Raw genomic sequence first — 22,712 nt, 5'->3', positions numbered from 1 at the left:
ATAGAATAGAATGGCTTTATTTGTCATATATACATATACAGATGTACAGTACAGTACAACGAAATTTTTTCTTCGCATATCCCAGCTTGTTTGAAAGCTGTGGTTAGAGGGTCAGCCATTGGCGCCACTGGAACAGAGAGGGTTAAGGGCCTTCCTCAAGAACCCAACAGTGGCTGCAAGGCGGAGCTAGGATTCGAACTCTCAACCTTTCAGTTGATAACTCAAAACCCCTCCCATTAGGCTACCACTGTCCACTGTTTATATGATTATGATTGTACTTTATTATCCCTTATCTCTGCCATTACAACACACTATTAGCCAATATTGTCAAATGCAAAATAATAATGAATAAATAAATAAACAGTAAGTTCATTTAAGTGTTAAAGTTTAGAGTGGCAGGAAGCCCGGCAAAGTTGGTCCCTACCAGGGGCGGTTCGTTCCTTAGGGCGATCGGGCGACGCACCACCAAAGGGCGAAAGAGAATACATTTTTCTATCACAGCTGTGACTGTTCTGGACAGTCTGTCTTACCTTGGAATATCGTAGTCCAATCAGCGTTGAGTTGTGTTCCATACAGTACCGCCCCTTTTGGGGCGATTTCAGTCTAACTGAATTGCTCGGATTGCTCTCATAGACTCTCATGTTAAGGCTCTTTTTTTCAAACTGCAGGCACTGCAATACAATCTAAATGGGTTCCGGGAGGGCTCACACTTACGTGCTTGCGTCACATGACACGTAACCTGGTGTCACGATCTCGTCACCATGACTACCATTACCTCAGTCATCGTAGTAATCAGGATAAATTAGCAACTAAAGAATTAGGGCCACCCAGACCAAATTTAAACATCAAGCATCTACAAAGGGGGGAAAATCACATAAGTTACAAGTAAATTACAAGTAAGTAATGTAATTTTTAAATTGTGAATTGTGATTGCACTTATTGTATCTCCCCAATTGTTTAATTGTACTTCTTTATTCATTGCACATCAGCCTCGATGCCAATCTTTATTCTGGATATAAAAACATAAAATGCTATCTGATAAAGACTGAATTAAATTGTTAGTGTGAAGGCTTTACTTAATTTTGTGATTAATGGTAAAGCTGGTCTCTCTCCACGTTCAATGTTATTTGTGAGGGCAAACTGACAGATGACTTAAGATGTTAATTATGTAAGCTTTAATTTACCCATTGAACGGGTCACCTTGGCCATCATCTCAACAATTGCCCCTAAGAGATTTGGCAGGAGCCACCACTGGTCCCTACCAGTGTTCAACTGATGGCTAGTAACTGTGTCTGCAAAACTTTCCCACCCTCACCCCCGCCCCTAAATGTTCCCTAAAACTGCGCATTGTTCTGTGTGGATGTTGCACTTTCTTGTGAATGAACAAAGCGCTTTTTGAGTGAATAGAAGTGCTGCATCTCTGCGCGGTCTCCTGGGAAACTGATCCGGTAAACACGAGAGCGGAACAGGAGCGCGCACGTAGTAACTGCGCTGGCATGACGACTGCAGCGCGCAGATGAAGATCAGGATGATGAACTGGTTCATGAACTACACCAGGAGCTTGTGATCATAAGAATGACAAGGACTTTATGGACACATTAGTGTTAACAAAGTTTAAGTTTGCGTAGTTTTACCCATGGAGCGGAAGATGGGCAACAGACGCGCCACTTCTGCGGGTTACCGGTTACCGGGGCGGCCGAACGTCGCCCTGACCTCGCAGTCATCAGTGTCCGTGGTGAGAACCTCTCAGAGCGGGACGCGACCCCAGAGCGAGCCGCCGCTGCTGCGGGACCCCGACACAAGAGACCCGGTGAAGCAGGACCGCGTGTGGAGGGAGCTGGTGCTCGCCGAGAGGACCGGGCTGAAGGAATGGTAATGCGTAATGCACAATGAGGACAGTTTGTAGCTCTTCTGGTTGAATAGCGCGTGTAGTGTATCAGCACTTTAAGTGACACGGTGTTTCTCCGTTACCTGATCCCGGTGAGCCCGGAGTGCATGGTGTGCGTTACACGGTTGCTTAGCTCGCGAGGTCCATAGGTGCGTTCTTGATGTCTGTTATGTAGCTTTAATCCGTAGTAACTGTACACAAACACCAACAATTCACTCACGCACTATAACGCATTTACTCCAAACATTAAAGCTGCAGTATGCATGCGTCCAGGTAAGTTCTCTCAACTTGTCCTCATAAGCCCGGATAAGTTCAATCTACTTAAAAAATTTGAGGAAACCGGTTGCCTTAAAAAAGTTAAGTAATGTATAATGAAAACTTGAGTTAGCATAACTTAAAACTTTAAGTTATTACACCTAAAAGGCAAGTTGATTAAACTTAATTTTTTTGGTTATACCAACTGCTTTTCCCAATAATTCTACTTATTATATTGAGCTCAATGGACAAAAATATTGATTTCTTCTTAGTTTTCATGTTAATTACGTTAAATATCAATTAGAAATGTTTATAGAAAAACAGACATAATAATAAAATTATTTTTCTTTATTTCACTTCAGAAGTATTTACTTAAAATACAATATGTCAAGAAAACATCTTAAACACTGTACAAACTGTATATAAAGATTTGATGAAACACAAACAGCTCTTCACAGTAACCATGAACATGTACTCAGTTTCACACAGCAAGCTGATTTCTTAACGTTTGGCTGCAGCTCTCTAAAACAAAACAAAGAAACAAGAAACAGAATTATTAACATCAACATTAATACCATTCATTTAAAGATTAAAATAAAGCAGGCCAGCACACTCTTTGCTTCGTATGAAGGCTAGCATGCTAGCATGTAGCCTAAACACGGCAAATAAAGCAGCGCTGTTTGATTATTTATTTAGTGTCAACATTAAGATCATTTATTTTAAACAAAATTGTTAAGTAAAGTACAACACTTACCAACATTGGACGGAAGATGAAAAAGTCCCATCAGACTGGTGTACATGCTACTCAAAAATAGCATAATGAGGAAGAAAATGTTTGTCCACTTAGTTTAACAAAGGTTCCACTTCACAAAAAACAAGTTTACTTTTGCAAAAAGCCTTAAATGAAAAGTAAAAAGTAATTTGCAACAACAGGTTACAAAAGTTAAAACAAATGGCTACCCGAACACAAGAAAATCATTTTTGCCTGATTCACCAACAGAAAGCTGAAAAAAGGCGGACTTACACGTAAATGTAGTTTTTCTGTTTAATTACCTTAACTTTACTTTTTAAGTTAATCTGATAGAAATGTTTTTTTTTTTTGTTTAGTAAACTTAAATCTTTTAGCACATTTAAATGTGTACTCAAATGAGTACATTGTACTCTGCATTTTTTAGTAGAGCAAAAAAACTTAAATAATTTATGTAGGTTGTACTAAAAATGTTTGATTAAATATAAAGTCCGGGCTAACAGTGCTGTTAAATTAGTGGAACTGTTTAGCAAAATACCAGAAATCTGCATCACCTAATTTTTATAGGCAAATCTTTTAAAACTTGAATACACTTTTAAAGAACATGCTTTTATATAGCCAAAATTGTCTGACCATGAGCTTGTTAAATTTCCTATTCCAGAACTTTGGCTATTAATATGAAATTAACCCCCTTTGTAGGTTTAACAACATCTACTCTTAGAACAGTGGTGGCTTAGCGGTTAAGGTACTGAAAAAGTAATTAGAGGGGTGCTGGTTCAAGCCCCACTTCCACCAAGGTGTCAAAGTTGGGCCCTTGAGCAAGGTCCTTACCCTTAACTGCTTGCATTCAAGTCAAGTCAACTTTATTTATATAGCGCTTTTTACAACAGATACAAAAAACCCCTGTTGAGCAAGCCGAGGACGACAGTGGCAAGGAAAAACTCCCTGAAATTTACAGGAAGAAACCGTGAGAGGAACCAGACTCAGCAGGGCCCATCCTTCTTGGGTGGCCTGGAGGATACTTTAAATAAATAGGATTTACACAAATCATACAAACACAGCATTAATTGAACTAAAAGTTATATAAATAACTAAAATGTATAAGTTATAAGCTTGCATTGTATTTGGCTAGAATTATACATTGCTTTGGATAAAGGCTATACCGCAAATTGAAATGTACTGTTCTCTAAAATCTCTTCACAAGATTTTATAGTTGTGATTGTGCACCTATGTAGTCAATAGATTGTGTAGCCAAGCACTGATGTTGGCATGAAGGCCTGACTCGCAATCGACATTCCAATTCACCCCTAAGCTGTTCACTGGAGTTGAGGTCAGGTCTCTGTGCAGGCCACTAGAGTTCTACCAGGCAGTAGTCATCCAGTCATCGATGACTTTTATAGACCTTTCTTTGTGCACAAGAGCATAGTCATGCCGAAACAGGATAGGGCCTTCCCTAAACTTGCATCCACAATGTTGGAAGCATGTCATTTATTTTATTTAATTGCTTTATGCACCTGTTACCACTGGATACACAACTGCCATGAAATACATGTACCCCCAAAACTGCTTTGAACATTCTTGGAATAGGTGGAGATCTACTTCACAGTCTGCACTCCAAAACTTTTTAAAGTTTTGATGACATTAAGATCTGGTGAATAGCGAGAACATGTAAGGCACTGACTGGAATCAGTATGTGTGGTTGTCACCTTGATACATGAAACATTAATTCCATAAAATATGACCAATAATATCAATCACTGGATTGAATGATTTTGCCCAGATGCTGTTTGTACCATTGTGGGTCCTCAGGTGTACAGACATTGAGCAAACATTTTATTGCTCTGACTGCACACATTCTAATACGTGAGAATTAAAAACAACATGATACAATAATCGAATTTCAAAGCAACTCTTGAACTGGACCATGTTCTCCAGTGCTGAAATAAACAAGCGCTGGTCTGGCTATTCAAAATCCCAAATTCCAAATTTGTTGTCAACCCTAGAAGATCTTAATTTACATTACGGTTTTTGTGTGATTTTCCACAATTATTTCACTATTAATTAAATTTTTTTATTGATCTTCTTTTTTCAGGGAGAAGAACTGGAGTTTTCTGAAAAACTTTGACCAGCTAGTAAGAAATTGCTGATCTAATCCTACACACTTTGTTCTGTGAAACTAATTGGCCAGTTCACAAATCTTTGACTCGTGTTACAATGCCTGCAGTTTTGTATTTAGCACCACTGTTTTGATTTACACATCATAGTTTGTTTATTTATTTATTTTTTAATGCATTTTCTCCCATTTTCCTCCCGATTTAGCACACTCAATTTTGTCTTCCGCTGGTGAGAGATACCAGATTGCATCTGAGGAGAGCACGTCGCTGTACACTCCTCTTCCGACACGTGTACAGCCCCCTTCTTCTCGCCCCTGCATTCTGCACAGGCGTCTCTTCCGCCAATCAGGGTCCTTACACAGCGTATGAAGACCAACCCACCAACCCACACATAGTCTGGTCCCCACCCTGCAGATACGGTGGCCAATTAGTATCTGCTGCAGGCACTGCCAATTCTGCCTGCTATATGGCGCCCAGCTGACCGGTGGCAGCACCGAGTTTCGAACCGAGGAGTTCAGAAACTCGGTGCTGGTATGCTAGTGGAATATCCCGCTGCGCCACCTGGGTGCTGAGGGAACTATTTTAATATGAAATAAAAAATGTATTTGTGCATACCACATAGAAACGGTTTGAATTCAGCACTATTACCAATGTTGGAATTGTTATTGTCATTTCAGGGTCACCCGAGGACAGAGACGCCCCTCCCCAGCTACGTCTCTCTGTACTCCGATACCCTCCCAAACACCAGCAACCAGACCATCGGCAGCCGCGTGTGTACCGAACTGGGCAGAGAGATGATGCGAATGGACAAACTGCTAATGCTAACAGCTACTCACCGAAAGACCAAACCAAGTCCAGAAATGCAGCCTTGCTGACATCAGGCTTCGATCTGGACTCACTGTTAACCAAATTAGAGCTAGAAATCATTATATAGATTTACATGAATAAGTGAATAAACAGAATCAGTTTTTTAATCACTTCCTCTTGATATGCTTCAGTTTGAACATTGAGAAGTTAGCAAGTCTGGTCTCAGAGGTTCTGTTGAAGAAGAAATGAATCCAGAAGTTCTGAAAGATTTCTACAGAGTTCCTGAGTTTCTAAATCTAATTTGATATTAAAAGTTTAACATCATTTATTGTAAGGACTTAAAACCTCTCCTTTGGTCAATGTCTGTGAGGGGTCTGGTAAATTCTCTCCCTTGGTCTCATATGTATACTCTTGACTTCCAGAAGGTAGATTAGCTGCTCTAAGTTGCTCCTAGATGTAAGTGAGGTGGTATGTGAATAAATGTGTCAGTGTGTAAAGACCTGTGATGGTTTATCACCCTGACCAGGATGAAGCAGTTATTAAAAATCATTGAGTGCATACATATTATTACATTTCTTTTAGATTTTTATTTATGCATTTTCTCCCAATTTTGTTTTTGCTGCTGGAGACCCTGATCGCACCTGAGGAGGTTATATTTGCCCCCCTTTCCCCTACCTCTGTACAGTCAACTTGGGCTACCAACCAGGGACTTTACACAGCATCAAAGACCTCGTCCCCTTTCCAGTCCGGTCTTTTTCCACCCGACTTTAGAGGCCAGTTTTGTCTGGTACAGGCACTGCCAGTTGTGCCTATTAAAAGGTTCCCAGCGGGCCGGTAGCATATTTGAGATTCAAACTCTTTAAGTTTATCCCTCTGCGCCTGCTGGGCCTTAAGTTTTAAATAAGGTCCTTGAGCTTCTGAAAGTTTTACAAAGATCTCTGGGCTCAGAAAAAGTTCCTGAAAGGTTCCTGAAAAGGTTCTTGAGAAGGTTCCTAAAAAGTCTTACGTGAAGAGTGCAGACAGAAAATACTGAAAGGAAGCATGTTAATTTGTAACCAATTATCCTGATCAGGGTTGCAGTCGGCCCATAGCCTCTCTAGGAGGAAAAATTGGCCACAATCTGGGAATACGACATAGACAGGGCACCAGTCCATCACAGGGCAACATGTGTACACATTCACTTAGGGGAGAACTTAGACTAGCTAATTTTCTACTAGCATGTTTAGAAGGTAGGGGGATACCTGAGTACTTGAAGAAAAATCCAAGCTGGCATAAAGAGAACATGCCAAACTCTTTATAGACCATGGTCAGAATTAAAGATTGAATCTGCAATCTCAGGATATTGCCATTGTCTGGCACTTACATAACCTGATGCTCCACTACACCAACATAATGCTGAATACAATGCAAATATGTTGGCATGAAGAGAAAAGGAATTCTTTCACCCCCCCCTCCCACCCTCTTTATTTATGCAGACATGGTTAACAGGCTTTTGTTTGTGGTTCCTCTGCATGTTCTTGTGTGGGTGTGTGTGTGGGAGTTTGCATTGAGACCTTCAGTAGAAGTGGGTACGGGATGGGTGATCAAATCAAGCTGTGCTGGCAGTGGATTGTCTGGCAAATATTTATATTTCATGCCTTCTGTAGCATTTTAATGATTTTTTATGTCTGAGTCATATTTGACTGACTCGTGGTGCTAGAGAGCATCATCAGTCCTACAGATCAATCAAATCCTGAACATCAGAAGATTCATTTATTTTTTTTGCCAAATATCAATAAAGAATTAGAAGAAGGTCTGATTAACAGCCTTGTGGAATTCTTTCACACTTTTATTAGGGCTGTAACGATACAGTATATGATCAAAGTATATAGACACCCCATCTAATTATAGCTTGTATAAAATCAACTATGTGAAATAAGTGATATCCTTTCATCTTTGTGGTATATGTGAAGAAAGCATGTAAACAAGAGTCCATAAAGACTTTGGGATGAATTGAAACATGGGTCAGGCCTCCTTATCCAACATCAATGCCTGACCACACAAATGCTCATTTGACTGAAAAGGCACTCCCACAGGAACACTCCTAAATGTTGTGAAAAGGCTCCCACAAGAGTGGGATAGATGTAACAGAAAAGGGGGGGGGGGGGGGGACCCATGGTTTTGAAATAAAATGTCCAACAAGCCTAAAACTAGGTGTCCACACTTTTGACCATATAGTATATGAGGTTTTATGCATTGATAAGGAAAGACATGTCTACACTTATGTTTCACTTTGCTATAATTTACTGTATCGGAATTAAAGGTAATGAATGACTGAATGAATCTCGATCAGGGTCACGCAGGATACAGAGCCTTTATGTTAATCCACGGAATCTATCGCAGGACATCCCAAATTCACCTATTAACTTAGTCACTCACACATAGGGACAAATTCAACAACCTGATTGACCTCCTGCATAATTTTAAGAGGTGGAAGAAAACTGGAGTAGATGCACAAGGAAAGAACATGCCAAACTCTTTACAAACAGCTTTGCAGCACCCACTTTACCCAATGATTACATGCAAGTCTTGTGCTTGGAAGGAAATATTCTCTGTTCACCAGAGGGTGATGTCTTTACTCAGTCTCTGTGTCTGTAGGATATTAAACATTTTAGTGTTTTCGTGACTGATAATAATCATAATAATTAAAAATAATAATAAATATAAGTAATAATAAACAACAATAAAAAACAAAACCAATAATAGTAATATATAAATAATATACAGGTGGTTCTGAAATATAATAATAATAATAATAATAATCATCATCATCATTAGCATAATTATCATCATTATCTAAATAATAATAAGACAAAAACAATATAAAAAATAAAAATATAATTAATAATATAATAAAATAATATTATATAATATAATAATAATAAATAAAATTAATAAACGCGGCATATAAAGCAATAATTTTAATAATTATTTTTGTTGTATTTTTATTTACATTATATGTAATATACAGTATATTTATATATATATGAGCAGAGGCTCATGGGTAGAGAGAGCTGGCGTCGTGCTTGGTGACGTCAGAGGAAAACAGCACGAGGGAACTGCTGGAATACCGGAGGAAGCGGAATCATGCAGCGTTCAAGAGCAGCCTAAATACCTGAGCTGGAAGTTTTTCATTTTACCATATAGCTTGTATTGTTTGAAATTTAAAACGAACAAACACAGATGTGTGAATTCTTATTAGTTCATCGATCTTCAGTAACATCTCCATCCTGACCTGAGTCGCCGTAGAGCTAGAGTTTTTTTTTCTGAATTTTTGTATTAATTGCTTATACAACGTGGGCTAATCTTTATTCTGATAAAAGAAACGTTCTGTTTTAACTAAGAACATCGATTCACTTCAGTTTGGGGAAAAGTAGGGTCAGCTGTAGCCTAGTGGTTAAGGTACTGGACCAGTGATTAGAGGGTTGCTGGTTTAAGCCCCACCACTGCCAGGTTGCTGCTGTTGGGCCCTTGAGCAAGGCCCTTAACCCTTAATTGCCCAGACTGTATACTGTAATTGTAATGTAAGTCGCTTTGGATAAAGGCGTCTGCTAAATGCTGAAAATGTAAATGTAAGTATGCAAACCCTTGTATGTAATAACTGGTGGAAATTCTTTGGTAGCAATATGTTTCTTGAATAAACAGCCATTAACAAGTGAGCATTTTAAAGTGGGTTATAGTTTGAACACAGACAAAGAAGATATAAAATACAAACATATTGCTGTTGTTTTGCTTGTGTTTTCTACTTAGCTTCAGATGACAGACACTACCCTGACAATCCTCTGTAAGAAAAAATCCTTTTTTTGTTTATTGTTTCATGAATTAGTACTGGTTTTAGTGTTGGTGTGCACTTTCTTCCTGCAATACAATTCTGTTCATTGCTGCCAAAAGGATCTAGTTTTAATTCCTTTATTCACAAAACATTGTCTTCACATAACTCACATAACTCATGGCACAATACCACACAGCGACGTAGGTCCTGAAGCCCTGGGTTCAATCCTTCTGTGTCTTCGTGTGTGTCCTCTTATCTCCCAAAACATCTAGTAGGTGGACTAGCAGCTTTAAATTGTTTCTAAAAAGTGAGTAAAAGATATCCCACACTCACCTGTTAACTTCACTCACACTTAGGGACAAATTCTGCATGATTTCAGGAGATGGAAGAAAATTGGAGTAGATGCACAAGGAAAGAACATGCCAAACTTCCTACAAACAGCTTTGCACCAGTGATTTGCACTAGTGATTACATGCAGGTCTTGTGCTTGCAAGGAAAGATACTTTGTATCTGTATCTGTAAGATAATAAACATTTTAGTGTTTTTTTGACTGATAATAATCATAATAATTAAAAATAATAAAATAATAATAACAACAATAATACTGTATATTAAATATAAATAATAAACAACAATAAAAACAGTAACAATAATAGTAATATAACTCGTTTAAGTAATAATAAAACAACCATAACAAATATATAATTAATACAAATGCTATAATATTATATTTATAGATAAATAGACAAAACATCATCTTAGCATATAACTCATGGTACAATAGGTGCCACACAGCGACACAGGTCCTGAAGCCCTGGGTTCAATCCTTCTGTGTCTTTATGTGTCCTCTTATCTCCCAAAACATCTAGTAGGTGGACTAGCAGCTTCAAATAGTTTCTAAAAGTGAGTAAAAGTGACGGTGTATTGCTCTGTAGGGGTGTATTTCAGTCTTCCAGTATTTTCTGAGTGGTACCGGACCCATAGCAACCCCGACCATGATGCTGAATTTTACAATGCACTACTTGCACAAACCAACAAAGTCTGGTATTTACGGCGCTGCATCGTTCATGAGCGCATAGCCGGTATTTACGGTAATTCCTGTATGGGGTTTTGAACGCTGCATTTGAGTCACTGCGAAGAAGCGAGCGGACAAAAGGCGAGCTGAGAACTTCACAAACATCCAGACTTAATCAATCAACTATTAATCATCACTCCTGGATCTCTGGAGATATTTCTAACCAGCGGACCGGTCCGGTGGAGAAGTTTACAGCGGGCGAGGAGTGCAGTCGGTGCGGCGGAGGCGCAGTTGAACGCTGCGCGGCTTTTTTCTAACATACACGCACAGAGAAGATATTTGAAGTGAAAGCGATCCAGAGGAAATAAGCAAGAAGAGAGGGAGAAGAACCAGAGGAGAGGGGAGGGAGGGCTTGAAAACGCCCTAGTGCCTTCTAACACCCCCCTCCTTCCTAAAATAAAACATTCAAAAGATTATCATTAGAGGAACCATGGCGCCTGGAGTTGGATTGTCCGAGTTTTCACGTCCAAAGTTCAAAGAAGTTTGAGGAGCTCCGGTTTGGATTGATCAGATTTATTCAGGACTTGTTGTTTGGGGGGGAAGAGATACAGAGATACAGAGGAAAAAAGATCCTTGTCTCTAGGCCAAAGAGCAGCTAAGTTGTTTTTTTTTAATGCAGACTTGAAGCAGGACAGACGGATCCCGGCTGAAGGATCTAATAACATTATCAGATCTGCTGTAGGATATGTTCTAACCATGTCGCTGGGAGCGGAAAGCAGGATGGAGAAGCGGTTAAAGAAACTGGAGGCCATGATCAGAGACCCGCGCTCTGCTATCAACCTGGAAAGTTTGCTGGTGAGTTTCATGAATGTTTCATGCACACCGAGCTGAGCCCTGCACACACATGCACACACATGCACACATGCCCGGTTTCAGCACATCCACCCTGTAGAAGTGCCTTCCATGCATGTGGGTTTGAATTTTGCAAAGAGCGGCTTTTTAATGATGGAAAGTATTCAGGACTACAAAGGATTCAGATTTGTGACGTCATAATGGTGTGTTTTGTTTCCTTACAGCAGAGGTGGGCAAATACATTTTCCAAGGGGCCACATAAGAAAGTGGGACTGTTGTGGAGGGCAGGACCAATAGAGTGAACTTAATTCTGCTCAATGTTAATTGTATCTCTTTATAAAAAGCAGTATTTATTTATTTATTTATTTATTTATTTATTTATTAGGATTTTAATGTAATGTTTTACACACCTTGGTTACATTCATGACAGAAATGGTAGTTACTCATTAGTTCACAAGCTCAAATTTTGTATCTCCAATTCACCTCACTTCCATGTCTTTGGACTGTGGGAGGAAACCGGAGCTCCTGGTGGAAACCCACGCAGACACGAGGAGAACATGCAAACGCCACACAGAAAGGACTCGGACCGCCCCACCTGGGGATCGAACCCAGGACCTTTTTGCTGTGAGGCGACAGTGCTACCCACTGAGCCACCGTATGTTTGTTTGTTTTGTTTATTAGGATTTTAACGTCATGTTTTACACTTTACATTTACATTTTCAGCATTTAGCAGACGCTTTTATCCAAAGCGACTTACACAATGAGCTATTGAGGGGTGAGGGACTTGCTCAGGGACCCAACAGTGGCAACTTGGTGGTGGCGGGGCTTGAACCGGCAACCTTCTGTTTACTAGTCCGGTACCTTAACCACTGAGCTATCACTGCGTTTTACACTTTGGTTACATTCATGACAGGAACGTTAGTTACTCATTACACAATGTTCATCAGTTCACAAGGTTATATCGTACACAGTCATGGACAATTTAGCTCACTTGCATGTCTTTGGACTGTGGGAATAAACCAGAGCCCCTGGCAGACACGGGGAGAACATGCAAACTCCACACAGAAAGGACCCGGACCGCCCCACCTGGGGATCGAACACAGGACCTTCTTGCTGTGAGGCTACAGTGCTACTCACTTAGCCAGCGTACCGCCTATAAAAAGCAGTTAATTGTACAGTTCTGTTAAGCTGTTACTGTTAAGAGTAGATGCTACAATCAGTAAAATGAGACACAGGCAGAGTAAAAACATAAACTTTAACTATTTAATCAACTTTCTCGAAAACAGTTGTGAACAAAATGTGCAGGTTTTTAAATTAACTTAACACCAAGTCCTATTGCTATTGTGTTTGGAGTCCAATTACCTCATTTGCTTTGTTTCAGTCCTTTGTTATTGTTGGATATTCTTTCTGGAGATCACAAGGCTGGTTTGTACTGCTACCGTCATGGATGTGTAAAACTATAAAAAATCCTTCTTACTTTTGCAGTTTAGTTAGCATAGCTTCAGATGTTTCAGTTCTGATTTTTAATTGCCACTGACCTCATGCCGGCCGGTTGGAGACAGCCAAAGGGCCGGATGTGGCCCGCGGGCCGTACAATGCCCAGGTGTTCCTTACAGTGTTGCGCGTCTGACGTTGCATTTTCACGAAACTGATCAAACTGTGTAAAGGAATGCTGCTAAAACATCTCAGACACGTTCACAGACAACTCAAGAATCATCATGGTGTACGGTTGATGTTAAAAATTTGCATACACTAGTGAAAGATATCAATTTATACAAAAACTTTGACTTTTAGCTGTTTGTGTAATCCACCAACAGTCTTCTGGAGCCAATCTACCAAGCAGTATTGGTAGTGTTCAACCAAACTCAAATGAGCTAAGGCCATTTCAAAAGCCCACAGTGAGCTTGAATCAGCTGCTCCAACACCAGTGTTGACACGTTCTTGACTCTGCTTTCTGGGATCTATACAGAGCTCCCAAGACTTTCCCATTAGGCATTCTTGTGCCTCAGTGTAATGGGTGCTGTTAAACTGACCCTATTTACATGGTCACAGACAAGCTGCTAGCTGTAGTCAATCATAAACACTAATAAGTAATAAGGAAGCCACAAAGTTATATGACTGTCTACACCACAGAAGTAATCATTTAGTTTATTGTATGTACAGCCCAATTTCCAAAAAAGCTAGGACTCTAGGAAAAATGTTAGTGTTAATCATATATTATTATTATTTTTAATCATATTTTTTCAGTCTGTGTATGCTCATTTTAAATTTGATGGCTGCAACACATTCTAAAACAAGTTGGGACAAATATTGTGGCTTTGCATTGTCTTATAGCTGTTACTAAAAAAAGACAAAGTCTAGACAGCAGCATATGTTGCCACAAAATGTGTATGTACCCTCAGCATTATTGGTCTTAACTTTACGTTACCCATGCCATCAGGACTTACACACCCCACTGGCTTTTACACTTTGCAGTGGTAACTAATGGAATGGTCCTTTTCCTCTTTGTCTGACAGAACACAACATTTATTATTTCTACAAATAGTATGAAAGGCGGACTATTCAGGCCATAGCACATGTTTGTACTTTGCGTCAGTCCATTACAAATTAACTTGTGCCTTGAAGTGGGCAGCATTTCAGGATATTGATATAAAAATGCTCATTTTGCAGCCGTCAAATTAGGAATTATGTATTTATATTTAACAAAAGTCTGTAAAACCAGTAAAGTAACACGTTGCATTTTTTAACTGAAGACATGTAAAAGACAGTTTAAGATTCAGTGCTTTCTGTTTTTATTTACATTTAACTACGGGCCCAAAAGTTTTGGAATTGGGTTTGTATATTATAGAACCAGCAGAGAAAAAACAAAAACAACACGTGCACACAAAAGCTGCGTCCGGAATAAATAAAGAGGTACGCGAGAAGTACCCGGATGACCTACTTTTTGGGCAGTTATGTTTGAGTATGCAAGCGATGTACACTTGCGGTCCGCTAATGTATCCCATAATGCAACTGGAGCTGCGTAGTCGTTCAAAGCGGAATAAGAAACAAGAAAGATAGTGGAAAACGGAGTCCTCTGTTCACAAGTGTAAGTAAGATAAATAAAATAAAACATTTTAAAGACGAATAAATAACAAAAAGACGATAAATATCCAAAATTTTGGCGAGTGGGGTTTGTAATGAGTCTGTAACTATGGTGATATTACGTCATCACGTCCTTACGTCATCACTTGATGTTGTCAAGATGGTTCATGTAGTACGTAGCGGTGTTGTGTGCATACTGCACACTTCTGTACTGAAAGTATGTACTTTTTTACCGGCTGAGTAGTGCATACTTCCTCCAGTCTAGTGCATACTCTGTAAGTATGCGATTCCGGACGCAGCTAAAGTGTGTTCCAATCATTTAGTCAGAGAAAAGGAAACTATTGAAAATGTTTTAAAATCTTAGGACTGCCATACATGCCCCTTACAAGTGTATGTAAACTTTTGACCTTATCTATATGCAGAATCCTTCAACAGAACATGTTTTGGGAAGAACCATAACTGCATCTTGGAGTAGGCACTCCAGAGACTGATGAATCCGGTCTTCCACACAAACTAAGAACTTTGCCTGATCCATCATTTGAAGACCAAGACCAACCAATTAAACAAGTGTAATCAGATGTAGCAGCTTGGTTGGTATTAAAACCTAAAGCCTCACTGGCCATGAACACTCAGGTTCTGATGGAAGGTGTTTTTTAAAACCTAATAAAGTAAAAGTTTCCAAAATAAACCCCTTTGAAATGGTCCCATCACATCCAAAGAGCCATTGACAAACCAGTTTCAGTGCATTCGCCCTCCATGCATGCCAGTTGACGTAAACAAGATGTTTAGTACATTGTTGTGCTTTTGAGTTCGGAAAGAGAGGGTTTTTATCAATGGAAAATATTTAGCGCACACATTCATCATGAGACAAATTAAAACGTCCAGGTTCCAACATGTGACCTAATAATGCTTTGTTTTGAAATGTTGCACATCCATTGTTTTATCATCATGGAACTGACTAAATCATGAGTGGCACAGCAGGCACTGTGCATGTTGCATGGCTCCAGAGTTCTGGAAACCTGTGATTGATTCCTGCCTTAGTTCACTGCCTGAGATGTGTTAGACATGTTCATCACCTCTCTATGTGGGATTTCTTTGTGTACTATTTTTATCCACCTTCCAAAAACATGACAGTAGGTTTGCTTGACTGGCACTTGAAATTGCCTCCAGTTGTAAGTGAGTAGGTACATGGGTCAGGGTGTGTTAATGCAGTTACCGAAGATGAATGGTTGATGATTTAACTGTGTTAAGAATCTGACAGCAGAACATTGTGTGAACATGAATAAATGACACTCACCCCTACTGACAAAATGTTCAGCAATGTGTTTGACAGGTTTGAACATGACAGATTAATGGTTTGTTCCTCAACATTCCCAGAATGTTCCTCATCCAACATTCCATTTCCAAATGCAATAACATTTCTGTGATGATTATAAACTTCATGTTCTGGAATCAAGTCTGCAAGAAAATTGATCACATCTACGCTGTAAAAACCAAAAAAGCTTCAGGGAACCATGCTGTTCAGAAAATCTTGAGCTAACCTAAAGTGTTACGCTGCAGGAACCAATGTAACGTAATGGAACTCAAACATTAAGAGAACCTTCTGCTGATCTTACAAGTTCAGGATGCTGGAAGGGGCAATCTGTGGGTGGCATGAGAGTTTCTCGGTGCCATGTTTACCTTATTTGGATGATCAGACAGATTTACAGTGAAGGCATGTCTGTAACATGACTGGCAGGATGAAGGTAAACAAGTCAGCCTGGACCTGTGTTTTGTTAGGTGTTGTTTGTTCAGGTGTGATGCACTTGCTTCAATCACATTCTCTTCACTTTAGTCATGGTGAGGGTGGGTTAGGCACTACCTGAACACTGGGCACAAGGCAGGAATACACCCTGACAGGATGCCAGTTCATCTTAAGGAAACACTCACCCATACCTAAGGGTAACTTGGAGCAGCCAATCCATGCTTTGCATGTACCCAGAAAGCAGCATAGATATCATTGGCTCATTGTACTGTGCAGCGATCACATTGCTGGTTGCTTCAAGTTTTTCAAAAGTTAGTTGCTAGTTAATCTATGCAAATATTACAGTAATTGATTAATACAAACATTAAACATGCACTGCACCAAACTCAAAGGTAAAAAAGGCCTGTAATGGGATTTTTGTTGTGTCCCCTTCTGTATTGCAGGGGTAGCTCAGTGGTTAAGGTACAGGACTAGTAATCAGAATGTTCCTGGTTCAAGCCTTACATCTACCAGCTTGCCACTGTTGGGCCCTTAAGCAAGGCCCTTAACCCTCAATTGCTTACATTGTATAAAGTCTCAATTGTAAGTTGCTTTGGATGAAGGCGTCTGCTAAATGCTGAAATGTAAATGTAACTGTATTATAAATGTGAGTGTATATTGAGAATCTGAGCTAAAACAGTCCAGCGTGTATTCAGTATGTGCTGGCCATAGTGGAGAATCTGTTCAGACTTCATCCACAGCTCACACCAAATATAGTCATATTGTTGGCCTGAGACGGGGCAAACTTTCGCAATGCATGTTTCCTGCAGCCTGTTGTGAAGAGTTGTGTAGTTGTACACACAGCCATCTGTTTGTTATCTTTCTGTAGGTAAACCTTCATGCTGTGATTCAAAGATCAAGAAAAATAACTGAATGTACTTACTATTAGATTTGATACACACTGATGAGCCTAATATGCTGTTAGAACAGCATGACCCGCCAAGACATGGACTTCACAAGACTTGAAGGAGTTGCAGGTCCTTTAACTTCGGTGTTATGAGTTGACTCCTCATATGGTGCAACAGTATTCATTTCTGTTTCGATGCCTGCTTGAGTTAGTGTGGACATTTTGACAAGCCCATGACTGTGCAGCCCCATGCACAGAAGGTTTTGATACACTTTGTCGCCAGGATTAAAATGATCTGCAATTTGAACCACAGTAGCTCTTCTACTGGTCAGTACAAGACACCTAGTCTGATACCTAACGTTGGTGGGTACTCACCATGATTGCCTGTGAACACCAGTTGCTGTTTGGAAGATACTTTAACCCAGTCGTCTGGCCATGATGCTTTGGTCTTTATTTAAGTCTCTCAGGTGTTTATGCTGATCAGATCTACAGCATTTAACATATGAACTACTAAGAACTACCATCAGCTCAACGTTCAATACATCCCTTACCCTCACATGCACCAGTGGTCCCAAATTGAGATTGCCATGCACATTTTGAGGTGCTGTCATAATGCTTTGGCTCATGGAAAATGCCAGATCAAAAAACAAAATTTTTAAGCAAGATTGTTTGATTGAAAAGCTAGATGCTAACAGCAGGACTTGACTGCTGTTACAGATTGTGTAACTGAATGTCTCATTAAGAAAACTTAATAAAAACAAACCCATTACATGAGGCATTTGAATGGAGGTGAATTCATGCTGTGTGTTTATACCACACGCATCAGGTTCCCTCTCATGCGGCCTGGCTGCTAAGTGTCAAAATCAGACCGTCAAGCCAAGTGGCCCAGTAATAACACAGTGTCGAGCAGACGGCCAAGAGATCAATCTACCTACTGGCAAAGAATGTTGCTGTTGAAATCTTTTTTACAAAAGGACAATTTAAAATAAACATGTGGTGTGGACAAAAATGCAGCATCAAAAATTCTGGTTCATCCTGATCAATGTCATGGTGGTTCCGATGCCACCCAGGAACACTTTGAACAAGGTTCCAATCCATTACAGGTCAATACAAACTCACAAATGTATCCAGTCATGCACACCTGGGGTACTTTAGAGCAGCCAGTCCATCTACTGCATGTATTGTAAAATGTAAATGTATGTTTATCAGCATGAATCTGCTAAAAAACATAGCTTAACTCTAGTGGTGCAGCGGTCCTGATGGTCTAGGGGTCGAGTATGCAGCGCTTAAAAGACACAATTACCGTGTTTCCCCGAAAATAAGACATCCCCTGAAAATAAGACCTAATAGAGGTTTTGCTGAATTGCTAAATATAAGGCCTCCCCCGAAAGTAAGACCTAAGCTGCGTCCGGAATCGCATACTTACAGAGTACGTACTAGATTGGAGGAAGTATGCACTACTCGGCCGGTAAAAAAGTACATACTTTCAGTACAGAAGTGTGCAGTATGCACACAACACCGCTACGTACTACATCCGCCATCTTACTAACGTCGAGTGACGACGTAAGGACGTGATGACGTATATCACCATAGTTACAGACTCATTACAAACCCCACTCGCCAAAATTTTTGATATTTATCGTCTTTTTGTTATTTATTCGTCTTATTAAAATTTTTTATTTTATTTATCTCACTTACACACAGAGGACTCTGCTTCGATCGCCTACGCAGCTCCAGTTGCATTATGGGATACATTAGCGGACCGCAAGTGTGCATCGCTTGCATACTCAAACATGGCTGCCCAATAAGTACGTCATCCGGGTACTTCTCGCGTACCTCTTTATTTATACTATGTATTCGGACATACTAACCGCTCTCGCGTCCTCATTTCGCGTACTATTGAGTATGGAAGTATGCGAATCCGGACGCAGCTCTAGCAAAGTTTTTGTTTGGACCGTACGCTATCCCTGCTGTGCTGTACGAGTGTGCTGTGGTGAGCTCCCCCCGGTGGCCGGAAGCTGCAATACCGTCCCTGCTGTACAAGTGGCTCAGTATATATATATATATATATATATATATATACAGTATATACAGTGTATCACAAAAGTGAGTACACCCCTCACATTTCTGCAGATATTTAAGTATATCTTTTCATGGGACAACACTGACAAAATGACACTTTGACACAATGAAAAGTAGTCTGTGTGCAGCTTATATAATAGTGTAAATTTATTCTTCCCTCAAAATAACTCAATATACAGCCATTAATGTCTAAACCACCGGCAACAAAAGCGAGTACACCCCTAAGTGAAAGTTCCTGAAGTGTCAATATTTTGTGTGGCCACCATTATTTCCCAGAACTGCCTTAACTCTCCTGGGCATGGAGTTTACCAGAGCTTCACAGGTTGCCACTGGAATGCTTTTCCACTCCTCCATGACGACATCACGGAGCTGGCGGATATTCGAGACTTTGCGCTCCTCCACCTTCCGCTTGAGGATGCCCCAAAGATGTTCTATTGGGTTTAGGTCTGGAGACATGCTTGGCCAGTCCATCACCTTTACCCTCAGCCTCTTCAATAAAGCAGTGGTCGTCTTAGAGGTGTGTTTGGGGTCATTATCATGCTGGAACACTGCCCTGCGACCCAGTTTCTGGAGGGAGGGGATCATGCTCTGCTTCAGTATTTCACAGTACATATTGGAGTTCATGTGTCCCTCAATGAAATGTAACTCCCCAACACCTGCTGCACTCATGCAGCCCCAGACCATGGCATTCCCACCACCATGCTTGACTGTAGGCATGACACACTTATCTTTGTACTCCTCACCTGATTGCCGCCACACATGCTTGAGACCATCTGAACCAAACAAATTAATCTTGGTCTCATCAGACCATAGGACATGGTTCCAGTAATCCAAACTGTTTGCGGGCTTTCTTGTGTAGAGACTTCAGAAGAGGCTTCCTTCTGGGGTGACAGCCATGCAGACCAATTTGATGTAGTGTGCGGCGTATGGTCTGAGCACTGACAGGCTGACCCCCCACCTTTTCAATCTCTGCAGCAATGCTGACAGCACTCCTGCGCCTATCTTTCAAAGACAGCAGTTGGATGTGACGCTGAGCACGTGCACTCAGCTTCTTTGGACGACCAACGCGAGGTCTGTTCTGAGTGGACGCTGCTCTTTTAAAACGCTGGATGATCTTGGCCACTGTGCTGCAGCTCAGTTTCAGGGTGTTGGCAATCTTCTTGTAGCCTTGGCCATCTTCATGTAGCGCAACAATTCGTCTTTTAAGATCCTCAGAGAGTTCTTTGCCATGAGGTGCCATGTTGGAACTTTCAGTGACCAGTATGAGAGAGTGTGAGAGCTGTACTACTAAATTGAACACACCTGCTCCCTATGCACACCTGAGACCTAGTAACACTAATAAATCACATGACATTTTGGAGGGAAAATGACAAGCAGTGCTCAATTTGGACATTTAGGGGTGTAGTCTCTTAGGGGTGTACTCACTTTTGTTGCCGGTGGTTTAGACATTAATGGCTGTATATTGAGTTATTTTGAGGGAAGAATAAATTTACACTGTTATATAAGCTGCACACAGACTACTTTTCATTGTGTCAAAGTGTCATTTTGTCAGTGTTGTCCCATGAAAAGATATACTTAAATATCTGCAGAAATGTGAGGGGTGTACTCACTTTTGTGATGCACTGTATATACAGTATGTAATAAATGTTCATGTTTTTTGTTCAACAATAAATGTGAATTCTTCTTCATGGAAAAATAAGACCTGAAATCCCCTGAAAATAAGACCTAGCGCATCTTTGGGAGCAAAAATTAATATAAGACACTGTCTTATTTTCAGGGAAACAGGGTAGCAGTGTATCAACGGAGGGAAGGCTGGAGGAGGTTTAATGACTTACTGCGTCACTGACGACTTCTAAATTCTTGGACGGAGCACTGACATGAGTAGTGAGGAATACGTAAAGCGTAGTGATGTCTTCCATACATGCTAGACTGTATGTTGTACAACTGGACAGGATCTCAGATGATATGAATGAATAGTGATTATCCAAATTGAGACAATAAGGGGAAAACGATACAAATGACATTTTAGTTTAGACCCATACATTGCGATTAATCTTTTGCCACAAAAAGCTGAGCAGTGACTGTGCTGTCACTGTGTTGAGTACAGTATAATGTAATATACGACACACTTCACGCAACTCGAATTGAGCAGACAGACTCTGTTGTTTTCTCAGTGCAGGATAATGTGATAAACTTATTGTCTGTGCTAATCCCACCTACACTACAGTTGTGTTGGATAGACATTAGGATATATTGTGATTATTAGTAATATTATTGATGTTACAAAGAGATTTATATTAGGCCTTATGGGGGTTTTGTGGATTACGTTGTCAAATAGAGCAATTGGCATGTTGATTGTGAGCGTTTAGGTTCAGCAGGACGAAGGATGTGAGTTTGATTCTACGTGCAGAAGAAAGATGGTGGATACAGAGAGTGGAGTCCAGAAGCTCTGTGTGGGAGTGAATATCTCTCTCAGCCATTTATAGCCTTTGTCCTGTTCTGCTTTATCTTAGAGAAGGAGATAGTGATACTTGTGTGTGTGTGTGTGTGTGTGTGTGTTCACGTTGTGTGAACGTGTCACGACAGAATTTATGGATGTGTGATTTTGTTTGTTCCTCAAACCGACCATTCAGTCGGAATTAAAATTTCTCTTAACCATTAATCAACACACTTCTAACAACAGTTTTACAGAACAGTAGCTAAATGTTAGCATCATGTGTTGAGCAGTTAGAATGTAGATTTAATTGAGAATCAGAGACTAACAGCAGTTCCTTATATATTTTAATAAACCAATCACGCTGTAAAAATGCAGCCAGTATCTCGAAGCTTTCTAGCAACATTAGTAAATATGATGCTCAGCAGACCTGTGATTGATTAGTGAATTGTATCTGATGCTTACAGGTGGTGACGGACTCACCACAACCCTAATAAGAAAATGATGATCTAGAGTCCAAACTTTATGTTTTCCAGCTCTGTAATGTTTCCTGGTGGCTCTGTGGTTTTTCATTGGCTCCATACTGTTTTGTGGGGGATTTGTTTTATTTAGTTTGCTTTTCTGTGCTCTTATAAATATGGCTAGTTTGACTACACCTGTTTAAGTACATAAAATACACTTAGCAATGGTGGTCACTTGCCATGATCATTAAGAAAATCTAAACTGTCATCTGATGCTGAAAGGCCATTTGTCCAGATGGTCTGATTCTTGGGTCTAACCCAATCACCAAACAAAACAAGTCCGCCTTGATTTGAAGAAGGAAATAAGTGTCTGATCTTTTCTCCATAAGATGAACTTTGGACAAACTTCATTGGGGCTTTTTTTTTTTTTTTTTGAGGGGCAGCCTTAAAGCAGTTTGTTTGACTGTGGACAGTGTCGCCTGTGTTTCAGCAACCTCTAATTCTCAATGACTTTCCCTTCAGCAAAAGGGT

General features: G+C 40.2%; 2 protein-coding genes across 2 annotated transcripts in view; both read left to right on the top strand.

Annotated features, from left to right (window-relative positions):
- The first annotated feature begins 1,414 nt into the window (after window positions 1-1,414).
- c5h2orf50 (chromosome 5 C2orf50 homolog) lies at window positions 1,415-5,982 on the top strand. The gene is made up of 3 exons (XM_062994896.1): window positions 1,415-1,872; window positions 4,984-5,023; window positions 5,683-5,982. Exons 1-3 carry the CDS (start codon window positions 1,637-1,639, stop codon window positions 5,878-5,880), a joined length of 474 nt encoding a protein of 157 aa, XP_062850966.1. The 5' UTR covers window positions 1,415-1,636; the 3' UTR covers window positions 5,881-5,982.
- A 5,041-nt stretch (window positions 5,983-11,023) lies between these two features.
- Window positions 11,024-22,712, top strand: part of rock2a (rho-associated, coiled-coil containing protein kinase 2a) — a 59,907-nt gene continuing 48,218 nt past the window's right edge. The window contains exon 1 of the mRNA XM_062995417.1: window positions 11,024-11,493. Within this exon, the coding sequence (XP_062851487.1) occupies window positions 11,395-11,493 (99 nt within the window). The 5' untranslated portion in view covers window positions 11,024-11,394. The remainder of the gene's footprint in view (window positions 11,494-22,712) is intronic.

This window comes from Trichomycterus rosablanca, chromosome 5, assembly GCF_030014385.1.
Source record: "Trichomycterus rosablanca isolate fTriRos1 chromosome 5, fTriRos1.hap1, whole genome shotgun sequence".
NCBI classification, from domain to species: Eukaryota; Metazoa; Chordata; class Actinopteri; order Siluriformes; family Trichomycteridae; genus Trichomycterus; species Trichomycterus rosablanca.
The sequence above is the reverse complement of the archived record's forward strand: the minus strand, read 5'-3'. Positions and strand labels throughout refer to the sequence as shown.